Source organism: Lutjanus erythropterus, chromosome 12, assembly GCF_056507025.1.
Source record: "Lutjanus erythropterus isolate fLutEry1 chromosome 12, fLutEry1.hap2, whole genome shotgun sequence".
Classification (NCBI taxonomy): Eukaryota; Metazoa; Chordata; class Actinopteri; order Lutjaniformes; family Lutjanidae; genus Lutjanus; species Lutjanus erythropterus.
The window spans coordinates 1,887,413-1,910,108 of record NC_139328.1 but is presented as its reverse complement, the minus strand read 5'-3'; the positions used below and the strand labels follow the sequence as shown (position 1 = coordinate 1,910,108).

The window sequence follows — 22,696 nt, the reverse complement described above, 5'->3', positions numbered from 1 at the left end:
GTATAAACATCTGGCAAAATGCAGGAACACGTGTGTTTTTTGTTTATTTTGCTGTTATCAGTATTCATCTTTTAATTTAGTAATACATTTTTGTACCTGTGTTTGCTTTCATTTTAATTCATATTTATTTATTAATTTATATTTATATTATACTTTCAGCTGTTGACAGTTAATATATTGCTCAATTTCAAGTTGAAAGTTGCCTTTACAAAAGTCCCTTTCTTTAATGTCATCGACCGTCATATTGTGCTGCTTCTTCTTTTTTTCAGTATTGATTTATCATTTTAAAATTTCATATTTCATTTAGAAATATGAGTGTGTCATAATTTTCTTTGCCCTCTTTCACTGAGTTGGACAGATTCCATGACGATTCTATGATTTTCATGTGAGAACATTTATCAGACTTCACACACCTCGCTCTGGAGACTTCAACAGCTTTATAAAATCTTCACATGTATTAGTACTTCTTTCTTAACCACAGTGGTTCTAATGCAGCATGTTGACTTGTTCATAATTTCAGTGCTAAGTATGTTGATGATTAGAAGGTATGTGTGATAAAATGCTAAAATGTGCTAATTAGCACTAAACAAATCCATCTGAGGGATGATGGGAATGTTGTCAGTTCTGCAGGTATTTAGTCATAAACCAAAATATTGGATAAAATCAACTAACCAATCAATGAAGTTGACCTGTTGATGCTTCTAGATGATGGATGTCTTAAAGTTAAAGTGTGCATGGGTGAATATTTAATATTATTTATGGATAAAAAAAAACTAGAGCTGACAGGACTTTGCAGCTTCATCCTCCAGAAACAACAAAATAACTACATTTATTTGCTGTGATAATAGTTCAAATCAAATCCTAAAAAATGCTTTACTTTTGGTTTGTGGTGTTTGGTGAATCAAAGGTTAGCCCGACGTCTCGAGATCAGCAGAGAGGGCAGGTGCTCTTCACCTCAGGGTGCTAGACACCCACACAACCCAGCCCCCCCCCCCCCCCCCCCCAAACCACCACCGCCACCCACCACCTCCCTGAGCCAATCAGACGCTTGGTTACCAGCCACCTTAAAGCCATAACCACTGACAAGAAATCCATAAATCCTGGCGGGTGAGCGTCTCCTGCCAACACCCACAGAGACAGAGCTCAGAGTGTGTCTCCAGTGAGACGACACATTGTGATTCAAGGTGAGTCTATCAACATAAATCAGACCTCAGAAGATACTCTGAGGATGTACTGAGACTGGAGGAGCTCTGGGTGTTGGCACAGACTCTGAAAAACATCAGACAGCAAACTGTGACTGCAAATGAGGTTTGTATCTAACACCTCCCACCTCCTCCTCCTCCTCCTCCTCCTCCTCTGAAAAATCATTCAGTGATAGATCAGAAGACATAACGTGACTTATCTCAGCTCTCACAGACATTTTTAACCCAACACAGATCTGCAACAAACTGCTAACTATTTACATGTCCCAAGATGTGGAACTCCAAAAGTTCTGCAGCATTCTGCAGAGTTGCAGAGTGATGGAGATATCAGAACTGGAATAAACTCAGCTTGTGGTGCTGAAAGCACCAAAGAAGGTATAGTAGGAAAATTCAACAGCAATGTCTCTTTCTAGAAATCATGACTCGGTCACTCAAGATAATCCACAGATCATCTCTATAGCTGATTTCTCCAAAACAGAGGCGTCTCAACATCACTTGTATATGTGGACAGCTGTTCACTCCATCACTTCTAGTTAGGAAGTCGTGTTACTCGTTATCAACTGCAGCGAGCAGCTGAGTTTGGATGTCAAAGGGACGAGAATTATTTGTTGTCATAACAACAGTCGGCTCTTGATTCACCTCCACGTCATGCCTTTATCATTACGTTACGATTTAACACACACATACTCACTGATTATCCTTTATTTAATGTGATTCAGTATTGTGACAAAGCATCTGCATTAATTATACACACAAACCGATCATGCAACTTTCAAGTTTTGATAGTTTGCATGCTCACCCTCTTTATACCTCACACTGGTCTGGTCCACTGCCTACCCACAGCCAAAAGTCTTTTGTTATTACCAAAATATTTAACATATGAATCCAGTGACAAATCTAGAGAGAGATTCAGACAATCAGAGGCAAAGTGACAAATACACAGAAATTTTGTCATTTATTCCCATGGTGTCATCTTAGTCAGCACTCCTCTGGCAGCAGCACAGCGTCTCTCCGTCCCCCTGTGCAGTAAGACTGCTCACTTTTACTATTCTTAAGAAGACAATTTGTGTCTCCATCACTCTGAAAGAAAGAACAGGCTGGGACATGTTTATCGTCCCTGCCAACTGTGGCAATAAAGATCTTTAAGCAAGATCTGAATACTTCTTCCACCAACAAGCTAGCTCTCTGTTTCCAGCCTGCAGAAGCTGATTTCTGACAGATCAGTGGAGTCACTGTAAAGCCTGCACACACACACACACACACACACACACACACACACACACACACACACACACACACACACAGAGTCTGAAGCAGCAGTGAGTGTTGACTGAATCATTCCTCTGTATCAGATTAAAACAGGACGTGGAACAAGGTGTGGATTAATGCCGTGTGGAATCAAAGCTCAGCTCCACAGAAACAAACTGCATGCTTGGTTTGTGGGTTAATTGAAAACATTGGTGATTAGACACATTCATTTGTCTGACACGGTCTCAATAATGAGGCTGATTTATGGCCGAGATGAAACGCTCACAGTTGTGCAGTCAGCAGTGCTCAGCGAGGGTGAAACAACATCAATCCTGCATTTTACTACATCAGCAACTTAATGTGGAATAATGATCTCCGTCTGCAGCACTTAAATAATGTTGGAGGTGGAGGAATTAAACAGTGAGGAGTGATACCTGTGATTCAGGGAAAATTATACACACAGACTGAATGTGAATTAATAAAGTATCCTCTCGGTGAATGACTTTATGGATGTCTGACAGAAGTGGAGGAAGAAAAGTAAAGTTTTCTGCTGGTGAAAACCTTGAATTTACAGTTTCAGGTGGTTTCAACTGACAAAAAAATCGAAGGAGAGATAGAAAGAAATGAAAAAAGGATGAACGACACAACAAATACAGAAATAAATAACAAAATCCAGGGAAGAGATGTATGAGAGTAAGAAAAGTGAGAAAGTAAAAAGGGAGAAAAAGACGAAAGACAGGAAGGAAAGAACGAAAGAAATTAAGAAGGATGGAAGAAAGAGATAATAGAAATAAAAAGAAAGAATAATGGAAGACAAGGCTGGAAACTGAAAGAAAAGAAGCAATCGAGGGAAATAAAGAACGAAATACAGGGGGAAAGTAAAAAGTAAGAAGGTCAAAATGAAGAAAAGAAAGAATGAATGAAAAGATGAAAGGACTAGGACTGAGAAAGGAAAGAAAGAAGATAACAGAAAGAGAGAAAGGAAAGAAATTAAGACAAGGAAAGAGAGAAAGGAAGAAAAAATGAAGAGATGATCAAAGAAGGAAGAAAGAAAAATGGAAATATACAAGGAAGGAAAGAAGATAAGAAACGACAAAGAAAAACCTGAAGAAACAAACAGCAAAAAGATGAAAAGAAGAGAACAGCATTTATTACAGATTCTGCCAGGTGGCACCGCTACGTTTCTACAGTAGCCCAGAATGGACAAACCAAACACTGGCTCTAGATTCTGCCTTTTATGCTTTAGTTCTGTAGCCACTGTGGTTCTCCTACGACGATCTGAAATCTAACAGCTGGATGGCACTAAATCTTCCACACTGGTCCCTGAAGGAATAATTATAAAGAAAATACGGACATATAAGTAAGTAAAAAAAGAAAGCACAAAGAAAAGAGAAGAAAAGAACAAAGGAAATATAGCAGGAGGAAAACAAATAAGACAGAAATTATATGACATGTAAACAGAGTACAACGGAGAGAAGAAGCAAAAGTTGAGAGTAAAAACTGGATCTTAAGATCTTACAGAACTTTAGATACAAGAATGACCACGACTGTATTTTTGACAGTTTTTAAATTCATGAGTGCAGTAACTTTGTTGGATTAGAAAATACATGCTGGTGGTGCCTGACTTTTCCTTCCTTCTGTTTTATTCATCTAAAATATTACTCTTAATATAAATTACACAAAATGGAAGGAACGTGATCATTTTACCTACTTTGGACAGTAATACACCGTCTTACTGACTGCGCAGAAATTTATGCTTTTTTTACGCGGTTGGAGATGCATCTTTGTTGATTAGCAGCTTCTCTGTCAGAGAAACTTTGCAAACTCTCTTGAGGTCCATTAATTTATTGACATTCAAAAATAATAATAATAATAATAATAATAATAAAAAGTAAGAATCAGTAATCAGTAGAATAATTGAAGAATTTGTGGAACATGAAATCGAGAAAACAAGAACGGTTGTAACACTTTTTGTCTCAGCACCTATAATTCACTGATTTTTTATGTACTTTACTGACTATAAATGTTTCCAACTTTTCTTGTTTTAATTTTTGCACAATTTAAAAAGAAAAGATGAAAATTACAAAGATAGGAGCAGAAGCAAAAGCCACGGCTGCATCAAAGTGTGGAAGTGTCAGGCCAAACAAAACCCACCGACGTCGGCTGGAAATGTTAGAATGTTTTATGGGGCTTAGTTAAATAATTGAAACTGATCAGTTTGGTTAATTACAGCAGGCTAAAGTCTGTTATTTCTGTATAGCAGACAATGTCATGAAAATCAGACCCTTGCTACAGATGCACTTTGGATTATAGACTCTGGAGGAGCAATAAAAAGATTTTTAAAACCATAAAAACATTTAAAAATGAATATTTTGTGTCAAAATATTGATTTTTATAATAAGTAGCTGTGTAATAAGAGAGGTAATGTACAGTGAGTGGGTCATTATTGGTCATTAAATGAACCTCTTCAGGATGATTCAAGATATTCTGGGATTTATTTGCTGCTCGCTTATTAAGCATATTATATTATGTTAAACACTTTCATATGGTTTTATATTTTAGCTCAGCCTTTTATGTGATTGTTGTAGGAGGAAATTCATTAAAATCTTATAATAAAATGTTTTACAATCTTATAAAATAAATTTAATTGTTTCTCTTTCTGAGTAATTTTCAATTAGTCTAAAATTTGAATGACATCACTGATGGTTATTACTGTCCTTCACTATCTGTGATGGTATGTGTATTGATGCATAAATGCATAAACTTTTGAAAATATGCATTTTGGTTTTTGGTCATTTTTCTTTCATTTTTTAAAAGACGTCCTGACAGAATAAAGGCATTAAATCTCTTGAGTGGGTATTTATCATGGGAGATGATAGAGTTTGGAATTCAAAGGTCAGAATGACGGCCTACAGTTGCTCTAGTGGATGTGAAGTTCTGGCCATTGTAGTGTAAAACTTAATTTTAATCAACTGAATCAGAGAAACAGTTTCTCTTCTTTCATCTGAGGATCAGCGAGTGTTTGAGTCTGAACTGGAGAACCTCTCAGAGTATCTCAGGGTCTATAAAATGCTTTTTTATTTACGGGGCAGTTTATTGGTGAGGAATGGGCCTCTTTCATAACTCACAGAGGTTATGGCGGCCATTTTCTGAAGCTCAACAGGCCTGGAAGATGGGATTTTCCAATTTGGGTTCAATAAAACAGCGATAGAGGCATCAGTGGGCAGATTTATCCATCCTCACACAAACTGAAAGAAGCTGATACCTGCTCTCATACACACACACACACACACGCTCCAGCCGGGGTCGAAGGTCGACACTTTGAGAGGTCAGCGCTGCAAACTAAATCCACAGGAATCAAAGTGTTCACAGAATATCATCATTTGCTCTCAGTAACAGGATCACAGCTTCATCAAGCTGCAGTGCAAACATGTCAAGGTTTCTATAGGTTCAGTTTGTGGCCACAGAACACTCAGACAAGATGAAGAGAAAACTAGGTGAGATAATGGGAACCACCTGAAAAAAAGCTAAAAACTGAAAAGAAAGGTAGAAAAAAAGCTTTTATGTTTCACTGAATGCCTCATCTTTCAGCCTGTAACACATCCAAGTCCTCATGATCACATAACTCGCTGTACAAAAGGTCCCTGCTCACCAAAAACCAGATTTTCTGTCCATACAACACTCCTCACCGTGCGGCTGACCAATATGTTGGCGTCAGAGCTTCACGCAGCGCTTTCTGCCGCCACGAAGCCGCACGTGGAGCTCTAAAACCTCCGCCCGGTCGCTCATGCACGTCAGTAAACAGCGTGACGGCTGGGAGCTGAACAGACTGTCGGTGTAGAGACACACCGGCCACCATGTTGGAGGTCAGACACCGACACTTTATAAACCTGGTGATATTTTATATTTTCAGTCAACAAATCTCATGTGAAGTCGAACCAGCAGAGAACATATCTACTGACAAGTGCTGTGTGTGTATATCTTCCTCTCTGTGCCGCAGAGCTCCACTGATTATATTAAAAACACACCAATGAGACACGCTGTTGCACTGACTGACATATTCTTTCATCACCACGAACACACACACTGTAGTATGTTTGGACTGAGGCCCACGTACAAAATCCTGCTGCCCTAAATATTCACTAGAGCACCAAACACAGACTGTTAAGTATTGGATGTGACCCTAACTGGCGGCCCATGAAAGCTTCCCATGCGGCCCACAGAACGGCCACTGATGAGATCATAGCAACATTTAGAAATTTGCACGTTACAAACTGGCGAAATCCCCCCCAAAAAATGCAGCATTAAGTCACAGCTCACAGAAACCAGTGCTGCAGTTTCACATTAAAAGCATTTAACACGGCAGAAGAAGAGGTTTTATTCAGTGAGGTTGCCTTAAAGGGAGAGTTCACCCCAAAATAAAAATGCAGTCATTATCTACTCACCCTTATGCTGACTGAAGGACAGGAAGAGCCGTTTTCTTAGTCCACAAACCACAGCTGTGGTTTCACAGGAAAACTGTGTTGCAGAATCTCCCAAACAATACAAATGAATGGTGACCAGTTTTCAAATGTTAAAAAAAAATTCTGTTCATACTGTTCACCTGGTGCAATCCAAGTCTCGTAAAGCCCCATCATGCCAAGCTGACTTGAAAGACGTCATTTTCATGTTTTTAGCCTGAATCTTCACTTTAGATGGAGGCATTTTATGTGCTGTTTTTTGGCAGCAGTGTTTTGTGGACTAAAAAACTAAATCTCACCTTCAGCCAGCACAAGGGTGAGTAGAAAATGATTGAATTTTTATTTTGGGGTGGAAAAAACACCACTACAAAACAAGACATTGATCTTTTTTGAGATTTTTTTCACAGCAGATCAGTTTGACATATTGCAGGCAGTAACAGAAGCATCATTAGCAGTCACAGTGATGAAGAGCTGCAGGCAGCAGGTTGTGCAAAACATCTCAGCCAGGTAACCAACTCCTTTCACTGAGCTCTGCTGTTCACAGACTCACCTTGTGTGCAGCATAAAAGGCCAACTGGAGGTTCAGAGGCATTTGTAACTAGAGGTGTTTCTGCATGAAACCAGTTAAAGTTAAATAATATGTCCTGCTCATTCTGCAATGCATTTTTGGAATTACAGATTTGAACTATCTCTCCTCAGTGAACTGCCTCTGAAAGCATTTTCTGGTTAGTTAGAAAGTGAAAATCTTAATAATAATTTAACTAGGCATAATCATTCATTCATTCATTCAGTCCAGCCTCCACAGTGTTTGCATCGAAAAATTCTGACCTTTGCACAAATGTAGTTAAATTCTCCTGCCATAAAGCTTACTGATGGTTCCACAGTGACAGAAATCTACAGTTTTATTTACTATTCATTTATATGCTGATGACACCATTTTATATAGTTGGACTGACCTCATACAGTCAGCTATTGGCAGTCTGCAACTCCCTTTTAATTTTCTTCTCTCAAACTCATGTTAAATGCAGATGAAACAAAATATATGCTATTCACAAGAGCTAAGAAGATCGATTAATACTATCATTTACTCAGTACAGCTGTCAAAAGAGTGGCACGCTATAAATATCTGGGCATCTGGGTTGATGATAAATTCATTGGCTTCCTTTACAGAAATAGAACCTGCTTCTCCATGAATAGTAGTGACAGAATAGTTGAATCTGTATTAATCCCTGTTTTGGATTATGGTATGGTAATATATAGACATGCAGCTGTTAACTTGAGCCCCTGGATGTATAAGATATCACTCTGCTCTTAGATTCATTGCTGGTCAAACCTACAGTACCCATCATTTTAATCTTTATAGAAAAGTTTGCAGACTTCAGGACAGGATCTTAGAGAAACTGCTCCCAGGACTGGATTACACCTCATGTTCCTCAGGTCAGTTTCAAAACTTGGAAACACTGCTTTTAGGTTTAATGCTGCAGGCTTATGGAGTAACTTACAATGCACCTGTCTTAAATTTTGTATATTTCCTCTAAATATCCTGATGTTGAGAAGCCTCTGTGTTCTTAATCTCACGTCATTTGCATGCATGCTGTGTTCTCCTCTGTCTCACATTCATGCAGCGGCCCAACACACAGCCCTACCTGGGGTCTACCCGACGTGAAAAATATTTTACTGGGAGAAGGTTGACAGAGTGGTGAATCAGCAGCATCCTGATTCACCGCTGCACCTCCACACTCTGACAGATACAACACGCTTCGCTTTCTGCTGTCGCTCACCGAGACATGAAAACTCACTCCTGCGGTGGTTCGAGTCGACTGTCTCAAAGAATATCTCACAGTTTCACCTTCCGAAATTGAGATAATGAAAGCGTCAATTGACAGTCGGCTGAACCTCCTCTCCAAAAAGTGACTGTTCTGTAGTCACAGCGGGTCTCTCAGTGTCTGGATTTCTCCACTTGTTGAAGTGGTGCAGGCTGCATGGAGCTGCAGTGAGAAAATAATCTGGGTATAAAAAGTTTGGAGGATGGTGTGTTTTTTTAATCACCTTACCACTGAGCAAAAACAAAAGACTTTGGAATGGATGTGTGTGGATGCATGTTAGCCTATCATTAGCTAGGTTCTCAGACTGTGGTACGAGTACCACTGGTGGTACGCAGGCTGTCTCCAGTGGTACACAGAGCAATATACATATACATATTCACATAATACTATCAAAATAACTCAATATTTCTTTCCTGTATTTCCAGACATTTTTATTTCAATACCAGCCTGCTACTTAGTCGAGATCATGCAGGTAGTGTGAACATCATCCATAATTAGCAAACAAGCTAAACTGTGATGGCAAGATAGTTTTTCCATTTTCAATTGTAGCTCCACTGCAAACTCTTACAAAGAGAGGTGCAGATCAGGAGGAGACTATTTTGAGCAACTGTGTCAAAAATGAAGAGGAGCACGACTGCTTGTGGCTACTTAGGCAGCGCCAGTGGCTAGTGGCAACTCCACAGCACCTGCTGGCACCAAATGGAGCAAAACAAAGGTGGTGGTACTTGGAGAGCTCAATATTTTCTGAGGTGGTTCACGGTGTAAAAGGTTTGAGAGACACTGATCCAGACTATTTTATGGGGTTACAATAAACTTCCACAGTGTTGCAGCCAGTGATTTTCTACCATGGTAATTATTAGAACCTCTAAAATATGTTGCTTATACATAAAAATAAAAATAAAAATGTGACGGCACAGTATCAGGATGGTGCCACCTCAGCCTCATTTTGAGCCAGGAAAATAAAATACAAATTTGAACAGAAACAAGTACAGATATTTGAAAAAGTATGTAACTGCATTTTCTGTGAAATGAAAAGGTACTTAGAAAGCCTTTAATGTAAGTTGGTGAACGCTGCAGAAACCCTGCTGGTATATACAGACTGTTTACTGGTATCACGAGTAGTAGCAGATGAAAATGTCGACAGCCAAAATGTGTGGTGGAAAATATGTGAAACAGACCATGTAAAATATCTAAAATCAAAATAGCTCATTTAAAAAAAGTTTATTACTTGTGGTTATTTTCTTTTTCTTTTTCTTTTTTTTTTATGAAATTATTCCTCTGCAGTGGAAGTAATAACCTTCATGGTGCAGAAGCCTGTAGCACCTTGGACTTAGGAATACAACAACTGTGGTATTCACTAAACATACTTTTACTTTTGCTTTCCAAGAGTAAAAGCTGAATTTTAAAAAAATGTACCTGTAATTAAAACAAACAAACAAACAAACAAAAAAAGAGTATTAAAAAGTATTAAAGGTGACCATATTTCAACCAACCTGTCTGAATTAAACTGTAATCTCGCTGTGATTTTTTCTATGATAAAGACTTTTTTCACCCTGTACTCAGGCTGCGGCTTCAACCAGGAAACTGAGCAGAGTTCTCAATAAAGACATCAAATGCTTCTCTGCCATATTATCAGGGAGTATCTCCACTACATTAAGTGCAGGATCCTGTGATTATTTAATATTTAAGTTTATTGTATGCTGCACATAGAGCTGAATTTAACAGTGACTTGCAAGAGTGACATTAATTGGTACGCCTTGCTGAGTGGCGCTATGCACTGTTATGACAGGTGTGTTGGGAGATTTAATTCTGACATGCTATATTAGCTTTCAACCTTTTGTTTTCTTATTTATGATCACACCCCCTATGTGCCCGGTGGAGAAAAGAGCAAAGAAATGAACATTCTGTCATAAAGTAAGGAAGTAAAAATGAAAATAATGCTTGTATGAATGAAAGATAATATATTTAATGAATATTTTGGATATTAAATGATGAAATTAAATTATTTCAAAAGATATACCAAAGAAGCACTCACAATTGCATGAAATCACATGGATTTGGATCATTTTAGACCCGTGTTGTGCACCAGAGGGCCTCTGGATAACTTGTGCATCAAAGGGTGTGACCAGCTGTATGAACTGTACATGTGTGCAGTCTGCTCCTGTGTTTAACTGAAAAACACAGTAAAGTAAAGTTTAAAGAAAAAAAATACAATGTGTTTCTTACCGGGGCACCTGCCCAGGTGTTTGACGTCGATCTGCTCCTGCTTCATGCACGACGCCTCTCGGACCAGACAGGGGTTGTTGTAGGAGTTGCCGTCGGTTGCGCACACCGGGTTTTCATTGTGACCGCTGCAGTCGATGTTACATATGCACCTGAGGAGAGGAGCGGTGTGTCAGGACCGTTTCTCACTGTTCTGTCTGCAGTCTGGAGCCCGAACATGTTTCTGTCACAGCAGCTCTCATCAGCACTGAATCATTAGCTGAAGCACATTTAGAGACTTCTAAATGAAGACACAGCTCATTAATTTACCACAGACTGACTGTCTGCACTCGAAGAGATAGATTTAATATATTCCAAAGAACTTTTTCAGACACGGAGGAGATAGGAGATCCAGAGTGGGATTAATATTTTAAAATTAATTCACAGATTTCTTCTTACAAACAGTGAAATAATCTTCATCTTTCCAAACATCTCACCATCAGAGGTCCATTTTCAGCAAAGCATGGGGAACTTCTGAAAATCTAATTCTCATTTGGTTAAGATGACTTTAACCTTTGTTTGACATTTTGTTTTTAATAAGTCATTTTTCCTCTCCCTGCACTTTACTGTCTGCTGTATTTGTAAGTCTGACTTTATCTTGTGCAAATAAATCTTTCTAAAACAGATCAATCAACAAGTGTAGCAGAGCAGCAAAAAGCATTTAACGTGTCATTTTGATTATGAAGATAAGATTAGATAAAAAAAAAAAAAGATTGGGATTAAGACATTTAGTTACACTCCACCCCCGCAGGTCAAACACTCACCAGACGTCCTCTAAGTCTTCATCACACTCGGCTCCATATTTACACGTGCTGCACTTGGTGAACTTCTTCCCGACGTCGGATGCTGAACCTTCATCATCTGTGAGAAATCAACAAAGACAAAGACAAATTGTTTAATTATTGCTGTATAACAGCTAACGTTAGCTACACGGATGAACTGATAACGTCAGCTACACAGACCAACAGCTAATGTTAGCTACACAGAACCACTGCTAACATTAGCTACACAGACCAACAGCTAACATTAGCTACACAGACCAACAGCTAACATCAGCTACACAGACCAACAGCTAACATTAGCTACAAAGACCAACCAATAGCTACACAGACCAAATACTAACATTAACTATGAAGGCCAACTGCTAATGTTAGCTACACAGCACACCTGGTACATTAGCTACACAGACGAACTGATAGCTTCATAGACCAATGGCTAACATTACCTACACAGAACAACTGCTAAAATTAGAGGTAATTGAAAAGTAACACAAAGTAATCAAGTTACATTACTTTAATATTGTGATACTTGGATTAGGTTCTTCACTACACTTTAAAACAGTTAATTAGTAATTGTGACAGAATACATTTTTAAAGTAACCATCCCAACCGAGCCTACTGTATCGTATCGTATCGTATCGTACTGTATCGTATCGTATCGTATCGTATCATACCATATTGTATCGTACCGTATCGTATCGTACCGTATCATATTGTAAATTGGTGATATTAAAAATATTTGTGGAAAATAAGTGGAAAATAAAGACCTAAAATGGCAGAAGCCATCTTGACAAAAAAAAATATTTGAGGTGTACTTTGAGTATCATGAAATGTTTTAATCACATTACTGTAAGCATGAAGTGAAAATCTGATGACAGCCCCATATCACATTGAATATATAATTGGGGAAATTAAAGAAATTAGTTGAAAAGGTGTTTAGATTCATAATTGGAAACAGACATTGACACTGGAGCAGAAACAAATTCAGCAGACACTGAATCAAAGTGAAGACACTGACAGAGACCTTGTTCATTATTCACCTGAGAAAGTCTGCTCGTTGCCTCTGGCTCATCTTTTCTCCTCTAACATTTAAAATCTCTTTAATTTAACCTTTCTGCTTTACCGACTGTGGAACTTTCTATAATCAAACCCCTGTGGTTACTAGTGAGGTAGTCTTCTTTGTAGTGCCAAAACTAACTTCTCTGCAGTGATCCATCTCTGCTGCCATTGTTTCTAAAATGAACTTGATGGCCTTTTGCCAGCTCTGGGAGTTAAAGCTACCTGACAGACACATTTTTGTGAACTATTTATTGTGTGTAATCTTTTGAACTGAGCTGCTCAAAGGTGCAAATTCAATTTCAGTGTATAACCTACTCAGTCTCAAGGAGTAACTGATTACATGTTGCAGGATTATGTAACTAGGATACAAAAAAAAAGCAGGATTACAATTTAAAAAACATTAAGATGAAGATCAATATACTAGCATGTGCAGTGTGCAGGTCTCAGTAAAATAAGTCAATCTGACAGTTGCCAATTCATTATCCCTTGAACTAAATGATTTCACTGGATGGAGATTTCGCAAAATTCTCTCAACATCTAATTTAAAGAAACATCTAAGACCAAATGTTAACATTAGTTACACAGACCAAATGCTAATGTTAGCTACACGGATCAACTGCTTATGTTAGCTACACAGACCAACTGCTAACTTTAGCTACATAGACCAAATGCTAATGTTAGCTACACAGATCAACTGCTAACGTTAGCAACACAGACCAACCATTAACTTTAGCTATACTGACCAAATGCTAATGTTACTTACAAAGACCAACCATTAACATTTGCTACACAGGCCAACTACTTAATTTAGTTACACATACAAATCGCTAATGTTAACCACAAAGACCAATGATAAGATTACCTACGAAGACCAAATGCTAATGTTAGCTCCACAGCCCAACTAGTTACATTTGCTACGCAGACCAACTAACAGCTACACAGATCAGTTCATTAATATTAGCTAATATATCTGCTAACGTTAGCTACACAGACCTAATGCCAACATTAGCTACACAGATCAACTGCTAACATTAGCTACACAGCCCATCCATTATGTTAGCTACACTGACCAACTGATAGCTACACTGACGAACTGCCTACTTAAGCTACAGAGACCATCCACTGATGTTAGCTACACAGACCAACTGCTAATGTTAGCTACACAGCCCACCTGTTACATGTGCTACACAGACCAGCCGGTATCGTATCGTATCGTATCGTATCGTATCGTATCGTATCGTATCTTTAATTGGGGATATTGAAGACATTTGAGGAAAACAAGTTTGGATTTATATTTACACACTGACACTCATAAAAAATTGAAAACCGAAACAAACTGCAGTCACAGAATCAAAATGAAGACATGAAGAGGGACTATGTTCATTATTCACCAGTGAAACTCTGCTCGTTGCCTCTGGCTCATCTTTTCTCCACTTCACGTTTAAAAAAACTCTTTTTAATTTAACCTTGGTGTCTTGGCTGAACTGTTTCTGCTTTACTGACTGTGGAACTTTCTATATTCATATTTTCATCCTTGAACAACATAATCAGATTTTATTATTATTATTTTTGCACTCCTTTCCAGAACAGCGACTTGATTTCATTTCCAAAACAACCTCCAGCTCACATCAGTTTCTGTTCCGCCGAGCGCCGTCGTGCCGTTAACGCTGATGACACCGTCTCCACCATCAACCCACGACACGGCTCACACACTTTCCTATCAGACACAGCTGAGTGTGTGTGTGTGTGTGTGAAGAGACTCCTGAAGCTTATCGGCCAAATGGAAACAGAGCCACACATTATCATCTTATGATATTATTATTATTATTATTATCATTACAGGGGATGCGTTTAATGCCATCTCGCATGACAGCGTCCATTTTCCAGCAGACAGCGAGTTCAGAGCAGGCGAGGCGGTAACAACCGGAACATCAAATATCAAAGAGCCGCAGGGATTATTCATGGCTGCCTTTCATCAAGGGAGCCGTTTTCATGATTCATCCGGTGTCATTCTGTAATGTGACAGAGGAAAAGCTCCAAGAGGAAGGAAATGAATCCACAGCAAGCGACAGGAAGTGAAGACCATCCTGCAAAAATTAAACTTTCACCTGAAGTCATTACAATCCTGTGTTCACACCTCAAATCATAGTTTGCTCAGTAGATCAGACAGCAGTCATAATATGTGCTCCGAAGGTAAATACAAGAAAAATACCTCAAACAACCACAAATGGAGGAAATACTCAGTAAAATAAAAATATCACACAATCTGCCCAGTCACACTTTTACTCAAATTGAGTCAAAGTAAAGTATTAGTGTTAAAAAAAAAAAAAGTACAATCCAGATTCAAAAAATTAGGATGTTGTGTAAAAGGTAGATAAACACAGAAGTATATTTCCAAAAAAGTTTATCAGTTTGAACAGTAAATATCTCGTAGAAACAGGGCTCTCTGTGCATCTTCCAGCAAAAACATGCAGTTGAATCAGGTGTTTCTCAGCTTGAGGACATCAAACTGTCAGGGACCAGAAGGGACTGGAACACACTGATTAATTCACAGCCTTTAATTGTACAAACACACTAACATTTTAACACTACTGTCTTCATCAGACTGAGTGAACCAAGACATGAGGCAAGCAGCATAATAATCAACCTGGAACAGGTGTTCAATTGTCATTGGATAATTGTTGAATGGGTTTTCAAATCTATTGGATAATGAGTCAATAAAACAAAAGAACCTATTTTTGTCTTGTTCCTGACATGGTTTTAGCATGTGGCTTAAATGAAGAATTAAATTTATCATTCAAGTACTTGCTTTTTTAGGGGTGTCCCCAATTAAAAGTTTCTTTAGTCCAATCAGATTTGATCCTATACTTAGGTTCCATTCATCCTTTTTCTTTACGGTGCATCTACCACATTGAATTTCTGTATGAGCCCACATGAGTCTGTTTAACCTGTTAAACTTGTGTTTTAATGCCCTTCTTCATCATCTGAGACGTGTAAATGTCAGATTTTCGCACAGTCAGAGAAATTAAAAGCGTGCATTGAATTATAGTTCAGTTATCGCCCAGGGCTGCAGCTGCTGTCCAGCATCACCTGCACTGTGATTTAAGGATTAATTTGGACCAAACCAGAGTTGATGATTGTGGCTGACAGAGGAAATACAAACTGAGACGTGAGACTTTAGTTTTATTTAGTTTCTATCAAGTTTGAATGAAACTGAAAATGATGCAAAAGGATTCTTGTGAGTTGGGCAAGATGGAATTTAACAGCTGTTTCTGGTTAAACAAAATGTACCTTGCTCTTTAAAACAAGGTCTCTCACTCTTTTCATAATGTGCAATGCAGACACTGACAATGACAGTCTGAGCCTGTCGATGACAAAAACAGCAAGCGTCACCTGCTCTGTGCACTCTGCAGGTGTGCCTGGATGGATGAGGTGACTGACAGCACATCACTGTGTTTCTAGTTTTGTAGTTTGTGGTGATTTAGACTTGGTTTGTAAAGTTCACAGCCTGTCATGCTGTTGCATTGTTCTGTGTACAATGACACATAAAAACAAGAGCTGAAACTTGTTCACTAACCTCTCCTTTCACCTTCTCTCATCAGTCAAGCGAACAGCACATTTTTTAATAAGTGCATGAACTAAAAATATATTTATGATTACCTTAAATTCGTCATTGAAATGTTCTTACGGTAATTTTTTCTAGCTTCTATCTGTTTTATCCTGTAAATGTAGTGCACACTGAGGTCAGCTGAGGGGGCTCCGATTGATGATTTGAATCGTTGACTATCAGAGGGCAGCCCAGGTATTTTTTTTTTTTTTAAGTTTGAGCATGTAACTCGAAGAGAGGTACTGCTGACTTTGTTCACTTTGATTCTGATGAAAACAGAAGTCTTTGTATACAACGGAAGGCTGTGAATCAATCAGTGTATTGAACAAATTCCCCACGATCAAATCCTTTTTCCATCCAGTGTGCCTGTGGAGAGGTGCTTCAGCCTGTGAATTCCAACTATCAGACAGACATTTTGAAAACTTCTCCTGCATTATAAAAGAGTAAACTACAGAGAACATTGGTTGGGTGGGTCAACATGATTTGAAAAGCCTGTGCACATTTATAGTTTGCATGTGTTCTGAGAAGCTGGTTAATTAGTTACATGTTGAAACCTGATGTTTTGTAGACTGAACGAGATGCGTTTCATTGTTTTCAGTTGTTGTGTATAAAACTGCCTCTGACCAGCTTGCCGTCAGATTGTCAGTACAATGATCAACGTACAAAGAATCACAAGGTGTTTTTTTTATTTTTGGTATTCCAACAAGTTCTACCTTTTAATCTTGTAATGTAACAAGTTACTCTTAAGAGTAATGTTTCCCAACACTGGTGAGCAGTAATGTAATTTAACAACAAAAATCTAAATCTTTATCTTTCAGCCACATATGGTTTTCTCAGGTGTGAACACATGACCTGAGTATGGAACTTTAGTCATGTGATGATGACTAAGCGAAGCCAAGGCCTTGAACAGGCTTTGAATTCCGATTTTTCCAGTCTTTGCCTCCCAGGAGCATCTTTAAGATACATTACAGGGAGGGTTTTGAATGCAGGATATTGACTTTCAGAATGAGTGTATAGGGCATAGACTCAGTGACATCACCCACACGTTTCTGAAGACTGAAGTGAAGCTTAGAGTGTGATGACTCCATCTTGGAAGTGACTGACTCTGGCTTATTGAGTTACATAAAAACTCTGGCTATAGAGACCAAAACTGGCTGTAAACATGTTTATTTCTTCTGTAAAGTTGGTCATAATATTCATTATCAATAATGTGAGCTCGATGGTGCTGGATTGGCTTTTGGAGCGAGCCTCAAGTGGCCATTCAAGGAACTGCAGTTTATGGCACTGGGAACCAGACGAATCTGTGAGCTCATGTTTTATTTGCTCTGGCAGATACGTCTGGCCTCCTCCCATTTAGACAGAATTATGGCCTATGAGGCATTTTTCTAAAGAACTGTCAGTTTTAAATAAACCAGACAGTATATTTTGTCTAACAGTATAAAAAAACAACTGCACTTAAAGCTGCTGTTGATAAGAAAGATGTGTTTGCCGTACTTCCAGCAGGATTGGGTAAGCTTAATTTTACGCTACATCACACATTCGTTCCACTGATTGGTTGTAGGCCTATCTATTGTGTCCAGAGGCGTGACAACAGTCCTTGGAAATCAAAAAAGAACTTAGAGATTCCAGACTAATTCTTAAGGATGCTGCCAGACTAATAAGAACAGGGAGGTCTCACTCTGCTGCAGATTTCTTCTCACTTATTCAAAGAAAAATGCGACTTTAAGAGTGACAACATGATTAAAATGACTTGAGAGGATGGATGCTTAAGTGTGTGTGTGTGTGTGTGTGTGTGTGTGTGTGTGAGCCTGCTGGCTGACAGATTGGCCTGCTGTGTGTGGATGTATTGAACATGGAGAGCTCAGCCGGTGCTCGGAGGCTGCTGATCGATCGACGAGGATCTGCAGCAGAGAGGCTCTTTGTTTGTGTCAGACTCTGCTGACAGCAGGATGCTGCTGCCGCCGCTGCTGCTTCGCACAGACTCAACCATCCAAACCACAACAACATCACCCATCACAGCCTCCGTCCAAAAAATATGAACCTCGTAATCGGGTTTGATCTCAGAAAACCTACAAGTCCTTATTTGTTTGGGGCGAGTGGCTTGGTGTGTCACAAAATGTCCCTGATTTTTCACAAAGGACAGAATTTATTGTAGGTTGAAAAGGAAAATAACTTCTAGTGCACTTTTGAGCATGGCCTGAACATATCTGTTTGAAACTGATGACTGTGAATATGGATGTTCACATTCGTTAGCCGTTAACCTCTGCAAAAGTTACAAATGCTCAATATAGTAAGGGGTAGTGGTGGTTGGGACTGGAAGGTCATCGGTTCAATCCTCTGACTAGCAGGATAAATCTGACTGGGTAAATTGGAAGGTAGCACTTTCCTCTCCCTTAATCAAGGACACCACTGAGGCACCCTTGAGCAAGGGCCTCAACCCCAGCTGCTCCATCTGAGCTGCTGAGTCACTGCAGCTCAGACTGTTGTTGTACCGGGCAGCTTCCATGTGTCAGTGTGTACCTGTGTGAATGTGATTAGGGCGTTTCCTGCACATCTGATTGTTGACTTTTCTGCATCGGTTCATAATCCTTCAAGAGAAAATCCTGATGCATCTAATCGGTGTTTGAAGTACACCGTGGCTTTTGGGGATACTAATTTTAGGGGATGGGACAGTACTGTAAACATGCATCCATGAATGCACCTGCCTATTTGTAAAAATATAACAATTCATTTCACTTCATACAGAGAATATTTAGAATGAGACAACAAAGAAAAACAGAAAAATTATTGACTGTTGCGATGTTTTTCTTTTTCTTAATCATTCTCTGCTGAGCAATGGTAAAAATGCCAATGCACAATGGAATAGACTGATTGTTTGCCAGAAGATGTTCACTGAAAAGACGGGGTATTGTGTGTAACATATGTTTACTGCATGGTGACGCGTGGATGACCACAGCTTGAAAAGCTACAAATGATCAGAAATTGTTATGTACAAATAAACATGCACATTGACAAGTGCTTTACTCTTAACTTATTAATTATTTCAGAAAGTTAAGCTATCTTGGAGCTCCCCCTAAATCTCTCACATGAGGTTTTCCTGGGAGCTCATGGCTATCTCATATTTTCGACCCTGGACCTAATCCAAAACCCAATTACTCTTCATTTACTGTCATAAATGACAAAGAAAAGCATCAAATCATCACATTTAAGAAGCTGCAACCGGCAAATGTTTGACATTTTTGCTTGAAAAATGAATGAAACAATTAATCGATTTTGAAAATGGTTGGCAACTAATTTTCTTTTGATTGACTAACCATTGCAGCTTTATCCAGCAGTGGCCATTTTCAGTTCAGACTCACAGTGTGAATCCTGTCAGTCACCACCCTCCTGTTTCACTCACTGACATCACTTTACTATGACTTCACCAGCTGCTGAGAAAAAGCTGCTTCCTTTTATCCAAAGCTAAAACCTGCAGCAGCACGTGAGGATGAGAGTGCTTCAAAGCTCAGATGACTCAGAGGATAAAGTCCAAACAACACAAGGATGTTTCAACTCGTTTCAGAAAACTGATCAACCAGGAGCAGGTTTTTATTCTGCTGTGAGATTTCATTGTCACATCATTCACTAAGAAGCACCGAGGCTCAACATGGACATCACACGACACACACACACAGTTCACATTAGGGAGGCAGGAGAAGGGTAATTAGCTGTCTGCCGAAAAGGTTAAAGGATCAGAAGAGATTAGCACAGAAGCAGCTAAACATTTCTGTACCTCTGTATTTCAATCTTCAGCTTTCCTGCAGTTTTATTCAATATAGTCACACATTAACAGGTGCATGATTTTAGGCTTTTATATCTCCTCTTCCACTGGGGCCACCATGTTGTGCCACCATGTTTCTACAGAACAGACAAACCAAATGCTGGCTCTGGATCCGATCTTTGGTGTGTTGTGACTTTCATGGCCGCTGTGGGTTCTCCTACACGTCAGTTGATTGCAATCTGCGAGCGCACCACTAGATACCACCAAATCCTACACACTGGTCCTGTAAGTAATCATTTTGCGGCCTGTTTGTGTTTGCACGTGTGCATATGGAAAAGAACAGAGGCGGAGAGGAAGAGCACATTGGTCATCCGTCAAAAGATGTCTATACCAAAGTTCAATCCAAACACCTGCTCTTCAGATGAACCAATTTGAGACTCTGAAAATGAAAATGAGCGTCTTCTGAAAGTGCAATAGAAAAACAATCTCTGCTTTTGACAAAAATAGGAAAAATAAATTGCACACAGAGAACAAATTACAGTGAAAACGATGGACTTGGCTTCTTCATCTTGTATCTCAATCTCCAGGCCACTTTGGGAGGTGGTTTGTGCTCGAGATTTGACATAATGACACAGACCTTTTATCAGCGCTGTAAAAGAGGTACTTTTAGGTTGTATGAGGTACTTCTCCATATTCAGTGTATTACCTACAGTAGATGGCGTTTGATGTGGCCTCAGTTTGGAGAAGCAGCAGGAGTACCAGTGTAGGAAACTAAACATTTGTACCACTGTACCACCCCTAAAAAATTAATATCAGTTTAAGTGTGCACTATATTTAGAATATTTTTACTGCTTTACCTTGTCATCAGACAACCTTTTTTGATGAGAAACTGCCTTTATATGACGTCTTGTCTAGAGTACAAACATAATTTCAGCATCACCTTTGTGTGACGACAGCATTTCTACCAAACAGAAGTGTCTGTTTATATAGACTCCATCTTGTCTGTGCGTCAGCAGCAAATGAGCAGCAGATATGTCTGTGTAGCTTTCCTTAAATATGTGTGAATTTTCATGCTCTACTTTTCCATCAACACAATGCATATGATTGTGGCATAAGCACGGCAATGTGCAATGTCTGGCAGGTGTGGAAAAGCACAAGAGAAAAAAGAAAAAAGACAGGTGTTGACGATCAGAACAGGGGGATTCAAGTTTAGCAGTGAAGTTGTCTAGTGGCAGTAAATGTACAGTTTGCCCACAAATAAACATTGCACCAGTTAATATTTTTAAAAAATGTGGATAAAACATGTCTTTACTGCCTTTTTACTGGGCATCAATCTCATGTTAATGCACATATTGTAGAAGAAATAGACCTGAAGTCTAAATAAACATTTAAAGCCACGTTTATGCCAGCAGGTAAAGCTGGGACGCAAGACGCACAAAGCTGGTGCAGACAGCTGCATGGATTAAAATGAGTGGCTGAGACAGGGTAAGCAAAATATCGAAAAATATCGCTCCCTCCAAACCAACCAAACTCCACTGGTGAAATCAGTAATTTTACCTCGTAGGGCAGAGAAGTTGCTGGTCTATAGCTGACTTGATAACTTAGTTTGTTTGTGTTATTATGACTTTTGAAAGGACAGTTTACATTCAGAGATAAACTAACTGATCAAGGCAGTGGTAGACCAACAGCTCCTGTCTTCTGCAAGGTATAACATGACTGACTTCCCCAGTGGAGTTTGGTTGGTTTGTATAGAGTGATATCTGGCTTATATAACAGCAGTTTCCCTTCAGCAAGTCTGTCCAACAGCAAAGTTAAATGGTGAAAATATTCTAAATGTAGCATACACTTAAAGTGATATCGAACTCTTTATCTATTTACTCTTTATCTAAAATACATTTTGCTGCTGACCCTGTCCACAGCGGTACATTGCTTAGCTTCCAACACTGGTACTCCTGCTGCTTCTCCAAACTGAGGGCACGTCTGACTATTGATAAATACCTCATATAACCCCACTTCAAATAATCTTAACTATCCCTTTAAACCCTGTAAAAAGCATGTGTATTGTGATGTTTTTTCCAGTGGAAACAGTTTTATAGGTGGATGTTTTTTAGCTGACGGGTGTGTCCATGTTTGAAGGGTAAAAGGCAAACAAAGAAGACAGCTCAAGTCAGGTTTAATAATTTATCTCTGTGGTTCGACCAGTCCATCGCCTGGAGGAGAACCAGCAGCTCCTCGGCTCACCGAAGCCCCCTCCACGTGCAGATGGCGGAGATACCGTCTCTCCGGGGACTACCCCCAATTAAACCCCCCCAGCAGCCATATTAAAGAACAAGCACCATGGTTGGCGTTCACAGATGGTCACAAAATGTCTCTGTTGCCAAATTTGGCAGCAGCGAGGCTTTCAGCACGAGTCCAACGAGACAGAAAATATCAATCCGTTCATCAGGGAGGAGTTAACGTAGACACTGAAAACCTCCACACAACCTTTATTAG

General features: G+C 39.2%; 1 protein-coding gene across 1 annotated transcript in view; it reads right to left on the bottom strand.

Moving 5' to 3' along the window:
* Positions 1 to 22,696, bottom strand: part of tmeff1a (transmembrane protein with EGF-like and two follistatin-like domains 1a) — a 115,676-nt gene that overhangs the window by 17,227 nt on the left and 75,753 nt on the right. The window contains exons 5-6 of the mRNA XM_084732123.1: positions 11,763 to 11,859; positions 10,963 to 11,111 (exon numbers count right to left, since the gene is read on the bottom strand). Of these exons, the coding sequence (XP_084588249.1) occupies positions 10,963 to 11,111; positions 11,763 to 11,859 (246 nt within the window). The remainder of the gene's footprint in view (positions 1 to 10,962; positions 11,112 to 11,762; positions 11,860 to 22,696) is intronic.